General features: G+C 40.1%; 2 protein-coding genes across 3 annotated transcripts; one reads left to right on the top strand and one right to left on the bottom strand.

Moving 5' to 3' along the window:
• Positions 1 to 748: 748 nt before the first annotated feature.
• On the bottom strand, positions 749 to 2,745 carry LOC310715373 (microfibril-associated glycoprotein 4-like). Of its 2 annotated transcripts, none has more exons than XM_083521763.1 (5): positions 2,611 to 2,745; positions 2,272 to 2,493; positions 2,068 to 2,164; positions 1,432 to 1,599; positions 749 to 1,131 (listed from the first exon to the last, which is right to left on the bottom strand). In XM_083521763.1, exons 1-5 carry the CDS (start codon positions 2,626 to 2,628, stop codon positions 872 to 874), a joined length of 765 nt encoding a protein of 254 aa, XP_083377889.1. In that variant the 5' UTR covers positions 2,629 to 2,745; the 3' UTR covers positions 749 to 871. The 2 variants fall into 2 exon arrangements, with proteins under 2 accessions (XP_083377889.1, XP_083377890.1); XM_083521764.1 differs by having other exon boundaries at positions 2,272 to 2,494; positions 2,624 to 2,698.
• Positions 2,746 to 14,798: 12,053 nt separating this feature from the next.
• LOC310715370 (microfibril-associated glycoprotein 4-like) lies at positions 14,799 to 16,667 on the top strand. Its single transcript, XM_083521756.1, has 4 exons — positions 14,799 to 15,071; positions 15,163 to 15,259; positions 15,372 to 15,539; positions 16,362 to 16,667. The coding sequence occupies exons 1-4, from the start codon at positions 14,805 to 14,807 to the stop codon at positions 16,616 to 16,618; spliced, it is 789 nt and encodes a 262-aa protein (XP_083377882.1). The 5' UTR covers positions 14,799 to 14,804; the 3' UTR covers positions 16,619 to 16,667.
• The last annotated feature ends 236 nt before the right edge of the window (positions 16,668 to 16,903 follow it).

Below are 16,903 nucleotides of genomic sequence, written 5' to 3'. Positions count from 1 at the left end.
TCACAAGGTGAGCGATGTGTGTTTATCCCTGATGAGCAGCTGTGTGTACACTAAACCAGAAGAACACTCGACTCTGATCACAGCACAGCAGCAGCTCATGAAGCTGAAACTCTGACGGATATATTTGATGAATGTTGTTCACCAGTTACGTTGAAACACGTAGCGAGTCACCAATCAGGATCGAGCGCACGCTCTGTTTTACACGTGTTCTGATCGGCGCTCGGTGCATCTACTGATCACCAACATACAGTTCAGCATCAGTTCAACATCAAGCAGAACATTTAGAGAGGAATAAATGATGAAGAAACTCCAGACTGGAACTCACCACCACACACGTGACCTCATTTACACGTTTTATTAAAGAAGGTTTTGTGTTCATGATGATTGTAATAGAAATCAATCAGTGTTTGAGTCATTAATATCATTCTATTAATAGATCAGTGTGCTGAGAGTCACATTCGAGTCTTTACACAGAAACTGAGGTGATTAAGTGAAGAGTCTTGTGATAAAAATGATCACAGGAACATTAGAGTTATAATAAATCACTACTTTGGAGACTGATGTTCATTTGAAGGCAAAAACTTTTTTACGTTTCCTACAGTAATATTTTCCCGAGTGTCTCTACTTAAACTCAACGACATGGTTTGTGTTCTTGTTCCACCGCCGTTATGCTGAGCTGCACGACTTCCCTTTTCAAAATGCACTTTTATTTGTCACATACACAATCATACACAGTACAACAACCAGGTCGTAGCATATTCTTTTATTTCTTATTCAGTGATATATTTGTGTTTTCCTTCTGTCTCTAAATGTGAATGAAAGAAAGGAAAAGAACAACATGAAGAACAATGATGTTATAAAGAGAAACTCATCATTCTGCTACAGGTCTGATCTTTAAAGCAATGGACTTGAGACCATAATCATAGGTTTTCCAGGTGTACCAAACATCTCCGATGGCAAACAGAGTCCCATCACGTCCCCAGAGGTAAATCCCGTTAGGATTAGCTTGGTGGCAGTTGTTGTACCAAAAAGCCCCAAGGTAGGTTTTAGCACAGTTCCCCGCTGCAAACGAGTCCTGGTCTTTATCAAAGGTGGAGAATTTCTGTCCATTGTGGAAAGCCAGAGAATCTCCTGCAGACCAACAAACACCTGTCACTACACACTCTCTGGATTATTTGCACAATATTTGCATCATCACTTTACTTCAGTGTTCTTCCTCCTCTGTCTCTGTAGTTTACATTTATCGAGTATACTTATTGAGTAGACACCTTTAACTAGATCAAACTTTTCAACAATGATCTCATTTAAACATCTGATCTAGCTTGCAGCTTGGTGATGCTGAGATTTGAATTTACGACCTTCCAGTCGGAAGTCCAACCTACTGAACTTCCACTTCCTGTAGTTTTCTCCAAATCTCTCAATCTCTCTCACCTGCACTTCCGTTGATGAAACCACTAACATGCAGTTTGTAGCCTCCAGCTTCAGAGTCTATAGAGAAGGAGGAATAGCGAGCGGAAGCTGTTGCTCCATCAAAGTCCTGCAGGTCCACCTTCAGCTCGTATTTCCTCTTGTGTGTGAGCTGGTAGATGTTTTCTAATCCTGGGGATAAAAGAAAAATCATGTGTTGATAAATAATTATGAATAAACTGTATATAATGCAGTGGTATTTGAAGTACATCAATGATTTTAGAAAAAGAGAAAGAAAGAAAGACTGGGAAAATGTAGTGCCCCTTTTTACTAAATAAACAGTCTATAAAGTGTGTTACTCAGTCTGTCCACATGGGGGAAGCATTGAGCTGAAGCGTTTTGCATTTACAATATAAAACAACATTCAATATAAAACTTGGTCCTGTGAGACAACAATGTCTCCACATGTCGTGGAATGATAATAAGGCTTCATTTCAATTGATTTATAATAGAACTGTCCTAAATGGTCTAATTAGAACTAGATTTGAATTAGCATATTTGAGTGGATCTTTAACACACTTATTATCTGGTATTTTTATTATATTATAAATGTAGTTAGTCTTTCGAATAACCCCAATGATCTGTCCTGTCACTTCTCACCCAGCCAGTATTCTCCATACTTGTCCCCAAACCCTTTCTTGTAGTGTTCCCATGGTCTGTAGAAGTTCACACTGCCGTCCATTCTCCTCTGAATCACCTGGTGGAACAGTAACATTACAAAAATCTATTCCTGTGAATTTGGTGCAAAAGGGCAGCTATGGACTACATTTAATTTAAATAAAAATAAAACATGTCCATATGTACCGTCCAAAACCCATCTTCAGCTTTGCTCCACAGACAGCCCATATCACAGTAGACCTGGACAGGTGTATCTGCTGTAGGGTAGATTGTGTACACGCCACTGACTTTTTGCCCACTAGCATAAACATCAGAGCAGTCTGTTGGAAGACCATCCTGAGAAACAGGAGTACTTTCAACCAGCGGGGGCAGAACACCGAACACAGAGACCACCGAAAACACCAAGAACTGGAGAAGAAAAATACAAATAAAATTTACAAATTTACAACATACAATAAAAAAATTATCAGTCTGACTAAGTAATAATTCAATAAAATAAAAAACTAATACAAATTCAGTAATTACACTGTGACTTTTCATCATTTTAGTCTTTTCCAGCTTCCTCAAGAAAATGAGGTCTTGATTCTAAAGCAGAGATTCTAAACCCAAAACACCTGTAAATTTAGAGAAAACATGATTATTATTAAACGTTTTCCATTATATACCGATTTCTCTTCCCAAAGCTGAAAGGAAAATCTCATATGAAATGTAACATTAGATCTTACCTACTGATCTTCTCTCCTCTCATTTCCCAATGTTCTCCTTTATAAACACTGCTGAACTTCAAAACTCCTCCCAACTACATCATGTCTTTGTTATCCATTCAACCATATACAGTAGAGTGAAATAAAACAACTTTGCACCAGGACCAAGGTGCTACTCAACACAACACAAATTAACACAAGATAACACAAAACTAACTAGAACAAATGGGACTGTACATCAAATAGAGCAGAAAGTGCGTGTGATAGAGCATTAAGTGCAGGTGATAGAGCATAAAGTGAGTGTGATAGAGCATAAAGTGCAGGTGATAGAGCATAAAGTGAGTGTGATAGAGCATAAAGTGCGTGTGATAGAGCATAAAGTGCATATGATAGAGCATAAAGTGCGTGTGATAGAGCATAAAGTGCGTGTGATAGAGCATAAAGTGCGTGTGATAGAGCATAAAGTGCAGGTGATAGAGCATAAAGTGCATGTGAGAGAGCATAAAGTGCAGGTGAGAGAGCATAAAGTGCATGTGATAGAGCATAAAGTGCGTGTGATAGAGCATAAAGTGAGTGTGATAGAGCATAAAGTGCTTGTGATAGAGCATAAAGTGCGTGTGATAGAGCATAAAGTGCGTGTGATAGAGCATAAAGTGCGTGTGATAGAGCATAAAGTGCAGGTGATAGAGCATAAAGTGCATGTGATAGAGCATAAAGTGCAGGTGATAGAGCATAAAGTGCAGGTGATAGAGCATACAGTGCAGGTGATAGAGCATACAGTGCAGGTGATAGAGCATAAAGTGCGTGTGATAGAGCATAAAGTGAGTGTGATAGAGCATAAAGTGCTTGTGATAGAGCATAAAGTGCGTGTGATAGAGCATAAAGTGCTTGTGATAGAGCATAAAGTGCGTGTGATAGAGCATAAAGTGCGTGTGATAGAGCATAAAGTGCATGTGATAGAGCATAAAGTGCGGGTGATAGAGCATAAAGTGCATGTGATAGAGCATAAAGTGCAGGTGATAGAGCATAAAGTGCAGGTGATAGAGCATAAAGTGCGTGTGATCGAGCATAAAGTGCGTGTGATAGAGCATAAAGTGCGTGTGATAGAGCATAAAGTGCAGGTGATAGAGCATGAAGTGCATGTGATAGAGCATAAAGTGCAGGTGATAGAGCATAAAGTGCAGGTGATAGAGCATACAGTGCAGGTGATAGAGCATACAGTGCAGGTGATAGAGCATAAAGTGCAAGTGATAGAGCATAAAGTGCGTGTGATAGAGCATAAAGTGCATATGATAGAGCATAAAGTGCAGGTGATAGAGCATAAAGTGAGTGTGATAGAGCATAAAGTGCGTGTGATAGAGCATAAAGTGCATATGATAGAGCATAAAGTGCGTGTGATAGAGCATAAAGTGCGTGTGATAGAGCATAAAGTGCGTGTGATAGAGCATAAAGTGCGTGTGATAGAGCATAAAGTGCAGGTGATAGAGCATAAAGTGCAGGTGATAGAGCATAAGTGCATGTGAGAGAGCATAAAGTGCAGGTGATAGAGCATAAAGTGCAGGTGAGAGAGCATAAAGTGCATGTGATAGAGCATAAAGTGCATGTGATAGAGCATAAAGTGAGTGTGATAGAGCATAAAGTGCTTGTGATAGAGCATAAAGTGCGTGTGATAGAGCATAAAGTGCGTGTGATAGAGCATAAAGTGCGTGTCATAGAGCATAAAGTGCAGGTGATAGAGCATAAAGTGCATGTGATAGAGCATAAAGTGCAGGTGATAGAGCATAAAGTGCAGGTGATAGAGCATACAGTGCAGGTGATAGAGCATACAGTGCAGGTGATAGAGCATAAAGTGCGTGTGATAGAGCATAAAGTGAGTGTGATAGAGCATAAAGTGCTTGTGATAGAGCATAAAGTGCGTGTGATAGAGCATAAAGTGCTTGTGATAGAGCATAAAGTGCGTGTGATAGAGCATAAAGTGCGTGTGATAGAGCATAAAGTGCGTGTGATAGAGCATAAAGTGCAGGTGATAGAGCATAAAGTGCATGTGATAGAGCATAAAGTGCAGGTGATAGAGCATAAAGTGCAGGTGATAGAGCATAAAGTGCGTGTGATCGAGCATAAAGTGTGTGTGATAGAGCATAAAGTGCGTGTGATAGAGCATAAAGTGCAGGTGATAGAGCATAAAGTGCGTGTGATAGAGCATAAAGTGCGTGTGATAGAGCATAAAGTGCAGGTGATAGAGCATAAAGTGCATGTGATAGAGCATAAAGTGCAGGTGATAGAGCATAAAGTGCATGTGATAGAGCATAAAGTGCAGGTGATAGAGCATAAAGTGCAGGTGATAGAGCATACAGTGCAGGTGATAGAGCATACAGTGCAGGTGATAGAGCATAAAGTGCAAGTGATAGAGCATAAAGTGCGTGTGATAGAGCATAAAGTGCGTGTGATAGAGCCTAAAGTGCAGGTGATAGAGCCTAAAGTGCAGGTGATAGAGCCTAAAGTGTGTGTGATAGAGCATAAAGTGCATGTGATAGAGCATAAAGTGCAGGTGATAGAGCATAAAGTGCAGGTGATAGAGCATAAAGTGCAGGTGATAGAGCATAAAGTGCATGTGATTGAGTATAAAGTGCATGTGATAGAGCATAAAGTGCAGGTGATAGAGCATAAAGTGCAGGTAATAGAGCATAAAGTGAGTGTGACAGAGCATAAAGTGCGTGTGATAGAGCATAAAGTGCATGTGATAGAGCATAAAGTGCAGGTGATAGAGCATAAAGTGCAGGTGATAGAGCATAAAGTGCATGTGATAGAGCATAAAGTGCATGTAAGAGAGCATAAAGTGCAGGTAATAGAGCATAAAGTGCATGTGATAGAGCATAAAGTGCATGTGATAGAGCATAAAGTGCAGGTGATAGAGCATAAAGTGCAGGTGATAGAGCATAAAGTGCAGGTGATAGAGCATGTGATAGAGCATAAAGTGCAGGTGATAGAGCATAAAGTGCATGTGAGAGAGCATAAAGTGCATGTGATAGAGTATAAAGTGCATGTGATAGAGCATAAAGTGCATGTGATAGAGCATAAAGTGCAGGTGAGAGAGCATAAAGTGCAGGTAATAGAGCATAAAGTGCATGTGATAGAGCATAAAGTGCATGTGATAAAGCATAAAGTGCATGTGATAGAGCATAAAGTGCATGTAATAGAGCATAAAGTGCATGTAATAGAGCATAAAGTGAAGGTGAGAGAGAGCATAAAGTGCATGTAATAGAGCATAAAGTGCAGGTGAGAGAGAGCATAAAGTGCATGTAATAGAGCATAAAGTGCATGTAATAGAGCATAAAGTGCATGTGATAGAGCATAAAGTGCAGGTGAGAGAGCATAAAGTGCATGTAATAGAGCATAAAGTGCATGTAATAGAGCATAAAGTGAAGGTGAGAGAGAGCATAAAGTGCATGTAATAGAGCATAAAGTGCAGGTGAGAGAGAGCATAAAGTGCATGTAATAGAGCATAAAGTGCATGTAATAGAGCATAAAATGTAGGTGAGAGAGAGCATAAAGTGCATGTAATAGAGCATAAAGTGCAGGTGAGAGAGCATAAAGTGCATGTGCGAGAGCATAAAGTGCATGTAATAGAGCATAAAGTGTGTGTGATAGAGCATAAAGTGTGTGTGATAGAGCATAAAGTGCATGTGATAGAGCACAAAGTGCAGGTGAGAGAGCATAAAGTGCATGTGAGAGAGCATAAAGTGCATGTGATAGAGCATAAAGTGCATGTAATAGAGCATAAAGTGCATGTGATAGAGCATAAAGTGCAGGTGAGAGAGCATAAAGTGCATGTAATAGAGCATAAAGTGCATGTAATAGAGCATAAAGTGAAGGTGAGAGAGAGCATAAAGTGCATGTAATAGAGCATAAAGTGCAGGTGAGAGAGAGCATAAAGTGCATGTAATAGAGCATAAAGTGCATGTAATAGAGCATAAAGTGCAGGTGAGAGAGAGCATAAAGTGCATGTAACAGAGCATAAAGTGCAGGTGAGAGAGCATAAAGTGCATGTGCGAGAGCATAAAGTGCATGTAATAGAGCATAAAGTGTGTGTGATAGAGCATAAAGTGTGTGTGATAGAGCATAAAGTGCATGTGATAGAGCACAAAGTGCAGGTGAGAGAGCATAAAGTGCATGTGAGAGAGCATAAAGTGCATGTGATAGAGCATAAAGTGCAGGTGAGAGAGCATAAAGTGCAGGTGATAGAGCATAAAGTGCAGGTGAGAGAGCATAAAGTGCATGTAATAGAGCATAAAGTGCATGTGATAGAGCATAAAGTGCAGGTGAGAGAGCATAAAGTGCAGGTGAGAGAGCATAAAGTACATGTGAGAGAGCATAAAGTGCAGGTGAGAGAGCATAAAGTGCAGTTGAGAGAGCATAAAGTGCATGTGAGAGAGCATAAAGTGCATGTGATAGAGCATAAAGTGCATGTGAGAGAGCATAAAGTGCGTGTGATAGAGCATAAAGTGCAGGTGAGAGAGCATAAAGTGCATGTGATAGAGCATAAAGTTCATGTGATAGAGCATAAAGTGCGTGTGATAGAGCATAAAGTGCGTGTGATAGAGCATAAAGTGCATGTGAGAGAGCATAAAGTGCGTGTGATAGAGCATAAAGTGCAGGTGATAGAGCATAAAGTGCATGTAATAGAGCATAAAGTGCAGGTGATAGAGCATAAAGTGCAGGTGATAGAGCATAAAGTGCATGTGATAGAGCATAAAGTGCAGGTGATAGAGCATAAAGTGCATGTGATAGAGCATAAAGTGCAGGTGAGAGAGCATAAAGTGCATGTGATAGAGCATAAAGTGCATGTAAAAGAGCATAAAGTGCAGGTAATAGAGCATAAAGTGCATGTGAGAGAGCATAAAGTGCATGTAATAGAGCATAAAGTGCATGTGAGAGAGCATAAAGTGCAGGTGAGAGAGCATAAAGTGCATGTGATAGAGCATAAAGTGCATGTAAAAGAGCATAAAGTGCAGGTAATAGAGCATAAAGTGCATGTGAGAGAGCATAAAGTGCATGTAATAGAGCATAAAGTGCATGTGAGAGAGCATAAAGTGCAGGTGAGAGAGCATAAAGTGCATGTGAGAGAGCATAAAGTGCAGGTGAGAGAGCATAAAGTGCATGTGAGAGAGCATAAAGTGCAGGTAATAGAGCATAAAGTGCATGTGAGAGAGCATAAAGTGCATGTGATAGAGCATATAGTGCAGGTGATACAGCATAAAGTGCAGGTGATAGAGCATAAAGTGCATGCGATAGAGCATAAAGTGCATGTGATAGAGCATAAAGTGCAGGTGAGAGAGCATAAAGTGCAGGTAATAGAGCATAAAGTGCATGTGATAGAGCATAAAGTGCAGGTGATAAAGCATAAAGTGCATGTGATAGAGCATAAAGTGCATGTAATAGAGCATAAAGTGCAGGTGAGAGAGCATAAAGTGCATGTAATAGAGCATAAAGTGCACTTGAGAGAGCATAAAGTGCATGTGCGAGAGCATAAAGTGCATGTAATAGAGCATAAAGTGTGTGTGATAGAGCATAAAGTGCATGTGATAGAGCATAAAGTGCAGGTGAGAGAGCATAAAGTGCATGTAATAGAGCATAAAGTGAATGTGAGAGAGCATAAAGTGCAGGTGAGAGAGCATAAAGTGCATGTAATAGAGCATAAAGTGCATGTGAGAGAGCATAAAGTGCGTGTGATAGAGCATAAAGTGCAGGTGAGAGAGCATAAAGTGCATGTGCGAGAGCATAAAGTGCATGTAATAGAGCATAAAGTGTGTGTGATAGAGCATAAAGTGTGTGTGATAGAGCATAAAGTGCATGTGATAGAGCACAAAGTGCAGGTGAGAGAGCATAAAGTGCATGTGAGAGAGCATAAAGTGCATGTGATAGAGCATAAAGTGCATGTAATAGAGCATAAAGTGCATGTGATAGAGCATAAAGTGCAGGTGAGAGAGCATAAAGTGCATGTAATAGAGCATAAAGTGCATGTAATAGAGCATAAAGTGAAGGTGAGAAAGCATAAAGTGCATGTAATAGAGCATAAAGTGCAGGTGAGAGAGCATAAAGTGCATGTGCGAGAGCATAAAGTGCATGTAATAGAGCATAAAGTGTGTGTGATAGAGCATAAAGTGTGTGTGATAGAGCATAAAGTGCATGTGATAGAGCACAAAGTGCAGGTGAGAGAGCATAAAGTGCATGTGAGAGAGCATAAAGTGCATGTGATAGAGCATAAAGTGCATGTAATAGAGCATAAAGTGCATGTGATAGAGCATAAAGTGCAGGTGAGAGAGCATAAAGTGCATGTAATAGAGCATAAAGTGCATGTAATAGAGCATAAAGTGAAGGTGAGAGAGAGCATAAAGTGCATGTAATAGAGCATAAAGTGCAGGTGAGAGAGAGCATAAAGTGCATGTAATAGAGCATAAAGTGCATGTAATAGAGCATAAAGTGCAGGTGAGAGAGAGCATAAAGTGCATGTAACAGAGCATAAAGTGCAGGTGAGAGAGCATAAAGTGCATGTGCGAGAGCATAAAGTGCATGTAATAGAGCATAAAGTGTGTGTGATAGAGCATAAAGTGTGTGTGATAGAGAATAAAGTGCATGTGATAGAGCACAAAGTGCAGGTGAGAGAGCATAAAGTGCATGTGAGAGAGCATAAAGTGCATGTGATAGAGCATAAAGTGCATGTGATAGAGCATAAAGTGCAGGTGAGAGAGCATAAAGTGCAGGTGATAGAGCATAAAGTGCAGGTGAGAGAGCATAAAGTGCATGTAATAGAGCATAAAGTGCATGTGATAGAGCATAAAGTGCAGGTGAGAGAGCATGAAGTGCAGGTGAGAGAGCATAAAGTGCATGTGAGAGAGCATAAAGTGCAGGTGAGAGAGCATAAAGTGCAGTTGAGAGAGCATAAAGTGCATGTGAGAGAGCATAAAGTGCATGTGATAGAGCATAAAGTGCATGTGATAGAGCATAAAGTGCAGGTGATAGAGCATAAAGTGCAGGTGAGAGAGCATAAAGTGCATGTGATAGAGCATAAAGTGCAGGTGATAGAGCATAAAGTTCATGTGAGAGAGCATAAAGTGCGTGTGATAGAGCATAAAGTGCGTGTGATAGAGCATAAAGTGCGTGTGATAGAGCATAAAGTGCAGGTGAGAGAGCATAAAGTGCATGTGATAGAGCATAAAGTGCAGGTGAGAGAGCATAAAGTGCATGTGAGAGAGCATAAAGTGCAGGTAATAGAGCATAAAGTGCATGTGAGAGAGCATAAAGTGCATGTGATAGAGCATATAGTGCAGGTGATACAGCATAAAGTGCAGGTGATAGAGCATAAAGTGCATGCGATAGAGCATAAAGTGCATGTGATAGAGCATAAAGTGCAGGTGAGAGAGCATAAAGTGCAGGTAATAGAGCATAAAGTGCATGTGATAGAGCATAAAGTGCAGGTGATAAAGCATAAAGTGCATGTGATAGAGCATAAAGTGCATGTAATAGAGCATAAAGTGCATGTAATAGAGCATAAAGTGCATGTGAGAGAGCATAAAGTGCAGGTGAGAGAGCATAAAGTGCATGTGAGAGAGCATAAAGTGCAGGTGAGAGAGCATAAAGTGCATGTGAGAAAGCATAAAGTGCAGGTAATAGAGCATAAAGTGCATGTGAGAGAGCATAAAGTGCATGTGATAGAGCATATAGTGCAGGTGATACAGCATAAAGTGCAGGTGATAGAGCATAAAGTGCATGCGATAGAGCATAAAGTGCATGTGATAGAGCATAAAGTGCAGGTGAGAGAGCATAAAGTGCAGGTAATAGAGCATAAAGTGCATGTGATAGAGCATAAAGTGCAGGTGATAAAGCATAAAGTGCATGTGATAGAGCATAAAGTGCATGTAATAGAGCATAAAGTGCATGTAATAGAGCATAAAGTGCAGGTGAGAGAGCATAAAGTGCATGTAATAGAGCATAAAGTGCACTTGAGAGAGCATAAAGTGCATGTGCGAGAGCATAAAGTGCATGTAATAGAGCATAAAGTGTGTGTGATAGAGCATAAAGTGCATGTGATAGAGCATAAAGTGCAGGTGAGAGAGCATAAAGTGCATGTAATAGAGCATAAAGTGAATGTGAGAGAGCATAAAGTGCAGGTGAGAGAGCATAAAGTGCATGTAATAGAGCATAAAGTGCATGTGATAGAGCATACAGTGCATGTAATAGAGCATAAAGTGCATGTGAGAGAGCATAAAGTGCGTGTGATAGAGCATAAAGTGCAGGTGAGAGAGCATAAAGTGCAGTTGAGAGAGCATAAAGTGCATGTGAGAGAGCATAAAGTGCAGGTAATAGAGCATAAAGTGCATGTGAGAGAGCATAAAGTGCAGGTAATAGAGCATAAAGTGCATGTGAGAGAGCATAAAGTGCATGTGATAGAGCATAAAGTGCAGGTGAGAGAGCATAAAGTGCAGGTAATAGAGCATAAAGTGCATGTGAGAGAGCATAAAGTGCAGGTAATAGAGCATAAAGTGCATGTGAGAGAGCATAAAGTGCATGTAATAGAGCATAAAGTGCATGTGATAGAGCATAAAGTGCAGGTAATAGAGCATAAAGTGCATGTGAGAGAGCATAAAGTGCATGTGATAGAGCATAAAGTGCATGTGATAGAGCATAAAGTGCATGTGATAGAGAATAAAGTGCAGGTGAGAGAGCATAAAGTGCAAGTAATAGAGCATAAAGTGCATGTGAGAGAGCATAAAGTGCATGTGATAGAGCATAAAGTGCAGGTGAGAGAGCATAAAGTGCAGGTAATAGAGCATAAAGTGAATGTGAGAGAGCATAAAGTGCAGGTGAGAGAGCATAAAGTGCATGTAATAGAGCATAAAGTGCAGGTGAGAGAGCATACAGTGCATGTAATAGAGCATAAAGTGCATGTGATAGAGCATAAAGTGCATGTGATAGAGCATAAAGTGCATGTGATAGAGCATAAAGTGCAGGTGAGAGAGCATAAAGTGCATGTAATAGAGCATAAAGTGCATGTGAGAGAGCATAAAGTGCATGTGATAGAGCATAAAGTGCAGGTGAGAGAGCATAAAGTGCAGGTAATAGAGCATAAAGTGCATGTGAGAGAGCATAAAGTGCATGTGATAGAGCATAAAGTGCATGTGAGAGAGCATAAAGTGCATGTAATAGAGCATAAAGTGCAGGTGAGAGAGCATAAAGTGCAGGTAATAGAGCATAAAGTGCATGTGAGAGAGCATAAAGTGCATGTAATAGAGCATAAAGTGCATGTGATAGAGCATAAAGTGCAGGTGAGAGAGCATAAAGTGCAGTTGAGAGAGCATAAAGTGCATGTGAGAGAGCATAAAGTGCATGTGATAGAGCATAAAGTGCAGGTGAGAGAGCATAAAGTGCATGTAATAGAGCATAAAGTGCATGTGAGAGAGCATAAAGTGCATGTGATAGAGCATAAAGTGCAGGTGATAGAGCATAAAGTGAGTGTGATAGAGCATAAAGTGCTTGTGATAGAGCATAAAGTGCATGTGATAGAGCATAAAGTGCATGTAATAGAGCATAAAGTGCATGTGAGAGAGCATAAAGTGCATGTGATAGAGCATAAAGTGCAGGTGATAGAGCATAAAGTGAGTGTGATAGAGCATAAAGTGCTTGTGATAGAGCATAAAGTGCAGGTGATAGAGCATAAAGTGCAGGTGAGAGAGCATAAAGTGCATGTGATTGAGCATAAAGTGCAGGTGATAGAGCATAAAGTGCAGGTGAGAGAGCATAAAGTGCATGTAATAGAGCATAAAGTGAGTGTGATAGAGCATAAAGTGCGTGTGATAGAGCATAAAGTGAGTGTGATAGAGCATAAAGTGCGTGTGATAGAGCATAAAGTGCATGTGATAGAGCATAAAGTGCAGGTGATAGAGCATAAAGTGCAGGTGAGAGAGCATAAAGTGCATGTGATAGAGCATAAAGTGCAGGTGATAGAGCATAAAGTACAGGTGAGAGAGCATAAAGTGCATGTAATAGAGCATAAAGTGCAGGTGATAGAGCATAAAGTGCATGTGATAGAGCATAAAGTGCATGTGAGAGAGCATAAAGTGCATGTGATAGAGCATAAAGTGCATGTGAGAGAGCATAAAGTGCATGTAATAGAGCATAAAGTGCAGGTGAGAGAGCATAAAGTGCATGTGAGAGAGCATTAAGTGCATGTGATAGAGCATAAAGTGCATGTAATAGAGCATAAAGTGCATGTGATAGAGCATAAAGTGCAGGTGAGAGAGCATAAAGTGCATGTAATAGAGCATAAAGTGCAAGTAATAGAGCATAAAGTGCATGTGAGAGAGCATAAACTCTATGTGATAGAGCATAAAGTGCATGTAATAGAGCATAAAGTGCATGTGAGAGAGCATAAAGTGCATGTGATAGAGCATAAAGTGCATGTAATAGAGCATAAAGTGCATGTGAGAGAGCATAAAGTGCAGGTGATAGAGCATAAAGTGCATGTGATAGAGCATAAAGTGCATGTGATAGAGCATAAAGTGCATGTAATAGAGCATAAAGTGCATGTGAGAGAGCATAAAGTGCATGTGATAGAGCATAAAGTGCATGTAATAGAGCATAAAGTGCGTGTGATAGAGCATAAAGTGCATGTGATAGAGCATAAAGTGCATGTGAGAGAGCATAAAGTGCATGTGAGAGAGCATAAAGTGCATGTGAGAGAGCATAAAGTGCATGTAATAGAGCATCCTGCATCACTCCTGCTATCACTCCACCCTGCCTTTACTCTTTTCCTCACTTCTCTAACACACTCTCCATTACTTTGCACTGTTGACCCCATACTTCTCTGACACACCAGACTTCCTCATACAATACCACAACTCCTCTCTCGGCACCCTGTCGTACACTTTCTCTAAATCCAAAAACACACAATGCAACTCCTTCTGACCTTCTCTATACTTCTCCATCAACATTCTCAAAGCAAATAATGCGTCTGTGGTGCTTTTCCACAGCATGAAACCATACTGCTGCTCACAGATGGTCACCTCTTCTCTCAGCCTGGCTTCCACTACTCTTTCCCATAACTTCATGGTGTGACTGATCAACTTATTATTCACAATAATGTTTACACCATGTGCATCGCAGGTGTTCTGTGAAAGGTAACGCGATGCCAAGAATAACAATAGAGAGATTTTATTGGGGAATCGTGTATCTGTAAAATCCATAATAAAACCCACACAACAACAAGGTCAGTTTCCTCATGGGGCATAAAAAAAAAAAGAAACTAAATAGAACATTTTACACAAAGCTACTTCCTGCTCGTTGGACAGACAATTGGCTGCATTCAAATGAATCTATGGCCTGATCCTGAGCTCTGATTACTGTCTTTGTACAGTGTTACTTTGGAGAATCCAATATTCCAGGGAATACAGGTGTTTTCTTTCGCCGGTGTTTCTGGGAAAGGATTGGGTCTGAATCCCTGAAATGGATACTGATAATAAATCGACTTATTTTTATTTATTGAGCACGGCGGAGAGAGGATATAAAATCCTGCTGAATGTCAGAAGTGACATCCCTAAATCAGGTATCTACTCGGAGGCAACGTTTAGCACCAGGTAAACAAGGATTTATTTATAGAATTATAATTAGTTTTTTATACTTTTTAACCAGCAATTTAAACTAATTTTACTTGACTAATTTAACATGATTATTTGTGTACATGAATTAAATCTGGAAAGAATTAACAAAACCTAATGCAGCTGTGATTAAAACCTATTCAGAATTTGATCCATTAATATTTTACAGTTTTTTACTGTAACCGTTTATCGTTTTTTTTACCGTTTTTAACCCTGAATGGGTTGCAGGGATTTATAATTTACAGCCTACATCATAAAGTGCTTGTTAATTTACCAGGTAAAAGATGAACATGTGGTGTTTGAATTAATGTGTATTTTTTATGCATTTACTGATTTCTTAGATTTGACCTTTGCACTACAAGTAATGGGTTGTATACAACAGAACGTCCTTCACGTCACGGTTCCTTCGGTTCCGATGTACGTGTTATGGAGTCTAGCCCTTCCCCTGCTGGTGCAGTGCCATGTTATTAACCAGAATTTCCTGCCGCTGGACTGTCAGGACATTTTCAATAACGGCTCCATCCACAGTGGAGTTTATACCATCTACCCTGTAGGCCCGAAGAGACCGCTGCAGGTGTACTGTGATATGGGCTGTGCTGAAAATGATGAACGCAGTGAAGGGAAATGGACAGTATGTGGATTTTAACTGGGATTGATGTTTAAATTGTGGATTCTGTAGATTAGTATCTAATCTTTTTTTACTTTTTCCTTCTTCCTTGCAGGTGATTCAGAAGAGAATTGATGGCACTGTGAATTTCTACCGGCCATGGGAAGCGTACAAACGTGGCTTTGGAGACACCGCAGGCGAATATTGGCTTGGTCAGGTTTTCTCTATCGTTGTTTTTACAAATCAAACACAATCTCTGTAGGTTTGGTAGAATAAATAAGTCAGAGTGATTTAATACTGAAATGTGCTAATTAAATCTAAAAGGTCTTGAGAACATATTTTTGATCACGTGGCGAGAGAAGCACGAGCTGAGGGTGGACCTTGAAGATTTCGAGCACGCAAAAGTTTACGCGAGATACACGTCTTTCTACATCGATGCCGAGTCGGAGAAGTACATGCTGCACGTCTCTGGATTCATCAACGGAGGTGCAGGTGAGAGATAATAATGAATGAAAAATCATAATGAATTTAAAAAAGTGAATAAAAAATGTAATAAAAAAGGTTCCTGGAAGAGATTTTTGTGTGTAAATGAGAAAATGTATCTGATGTCAGTGGTTAAAGTGAAGAAGTAGATGGAGAAGGACATCGATGTCTGATGGTTTCTGCTTCAGTTTTGCTCGGCAGCTATGAGGCTAATGGAAGTAACTAATCAGTGAAAATCTGGCGTACATAAATATTTGTTATGAAATAAGAAAATAAAGCAGAGAAGTTAGTAATAAAAAAGTAATAATAATAATATAGGAATAAATAATAATTTACAATGTAATAAAATATCAATGCAGTAAAACAAAATGAAACTTGCAATGAGCCTAGAAATGTAATTAAATCAAATAAAAGTAGATTTAGATAATATTTGTGTTGATAATGTGTCTGTATAAGATGAAGTTATACTTCGAGCTGAAATATACATATGAATTTCCACCAGCATTTTAACAACTGAGATTTCAGAACATAAGTCAGGGAGATGAGGATGGAAGCAACTTGCCTGTGTATGTTCAGGACATTGTGCATGATGTGGAGGTGATGAACGGCCTGAGAGCATGATGATGGTGTAAGGTCTAACACCTAGCCAAGGATGATCAAACAATGATGACCTTCTACCATGGTCACTTCTCAGCATTGAGAAGTTCAAGCTGTCCTTGATGTTTGCAGAGCAAAACTGTCTGAAGGATCAAAACTCCTGGTGCTGTTTTCTTCTCCAGTTTCTCAAATTCATGGAATTGTGCCTTATTCCTTAATGTTTTTATTCCACAGGAGACTCTCTAGCGTATCACAACGGGAAAGCATTTGGAACTTTCGACAAAGACATCAACAACTGTGCAAAGACATATGAAGGAGGATTTTGGTTTGATAACTGCCACCATTCCAACCCCAATGGTGTGTACAAATGGGGAACCGGGGTACCTGCATATACAGGAATTTACTGGAACCACTGGAAAGGTGCCTACTACTCATTAAAGTCGATAACCATGAAGATAAGACGTGTGTTTTTGCCAGAATTTGAACAATAGCACCAGGAGATCCAGAGCTGAAATTCCCAATCCTGAATTTTATTATTCAGCCACATATATATATACAGTGAGGAGGTCCCCTGGTGGTCTAGTGGTTAAGATGCAGCGCTCCCACCGCTGCGACCCGGGTTCGATTCCCGGTCAGGGAACCATCCCCAGCCACTCTTAGTGCCGGTCCCAAGCCCGGATAAATTGGGGAGGGTTGCGTTAGGAAGGGCATCCAGCGTAAAACATGTGCCAAATCAAACGTGCGGAGGATCCGCTGTGGCGACCCCTAACGGGAGA

Source organism: Silurus aristotelis (genome assembly GCF_946808225.1).
Source record: "Silurus aristotelis genome assembly, chromosome: 20".
In the NCBI taxonomy this organism is placed as follows: domain Eukaryota; kingdom Metazoa; phylum Chordata; class Actinopteri; order Siluriformes; family Siluridae; genus Silurus; species Silurus aristotelis.
This window is presented reverse-complemented; position numbering and strand designations above follow the sequence as displayed.

Coding starts and splice junctions, on each gene's coding strand:
- LOC310715373 (XM_083521763.1), bottom strand. Junction 2,165..2,271: donor CTGAAGATGGGTTTTGGACG/GTACATATGGAC, acceptor CTGTTCCACCAG/GTGATTCAGAGGAGAATGGA. Junction 1,600..2,067: donor GTATGGAGAATACTGGCTGG/GTGAGAAGTGAC, acceptor TTTTATCCCCAG/GATTAGAAAACATCTACCAG.
- LOC310715370 (XM_083521756.1), top strand. CDS start 14,805: ATGGGTTGTATACAACAGAACGTCCTTCACGTCACGGTTCCTTCGGTT. Junction 15,072..15,162: donor GCAGTGAAGGGAAATGGACA/GTATGTGGATTT, acceptor TCTTCCTTGCAG/GTGATTCAGAAGAGAATTGA. Junction 15,260..15,371: donor CGCAGGCGAATATTGGCTTG/GTCAGGTTTTCT, acceptor TAAATCTAAAAG/GTCTTGAGAACATATTTTTG.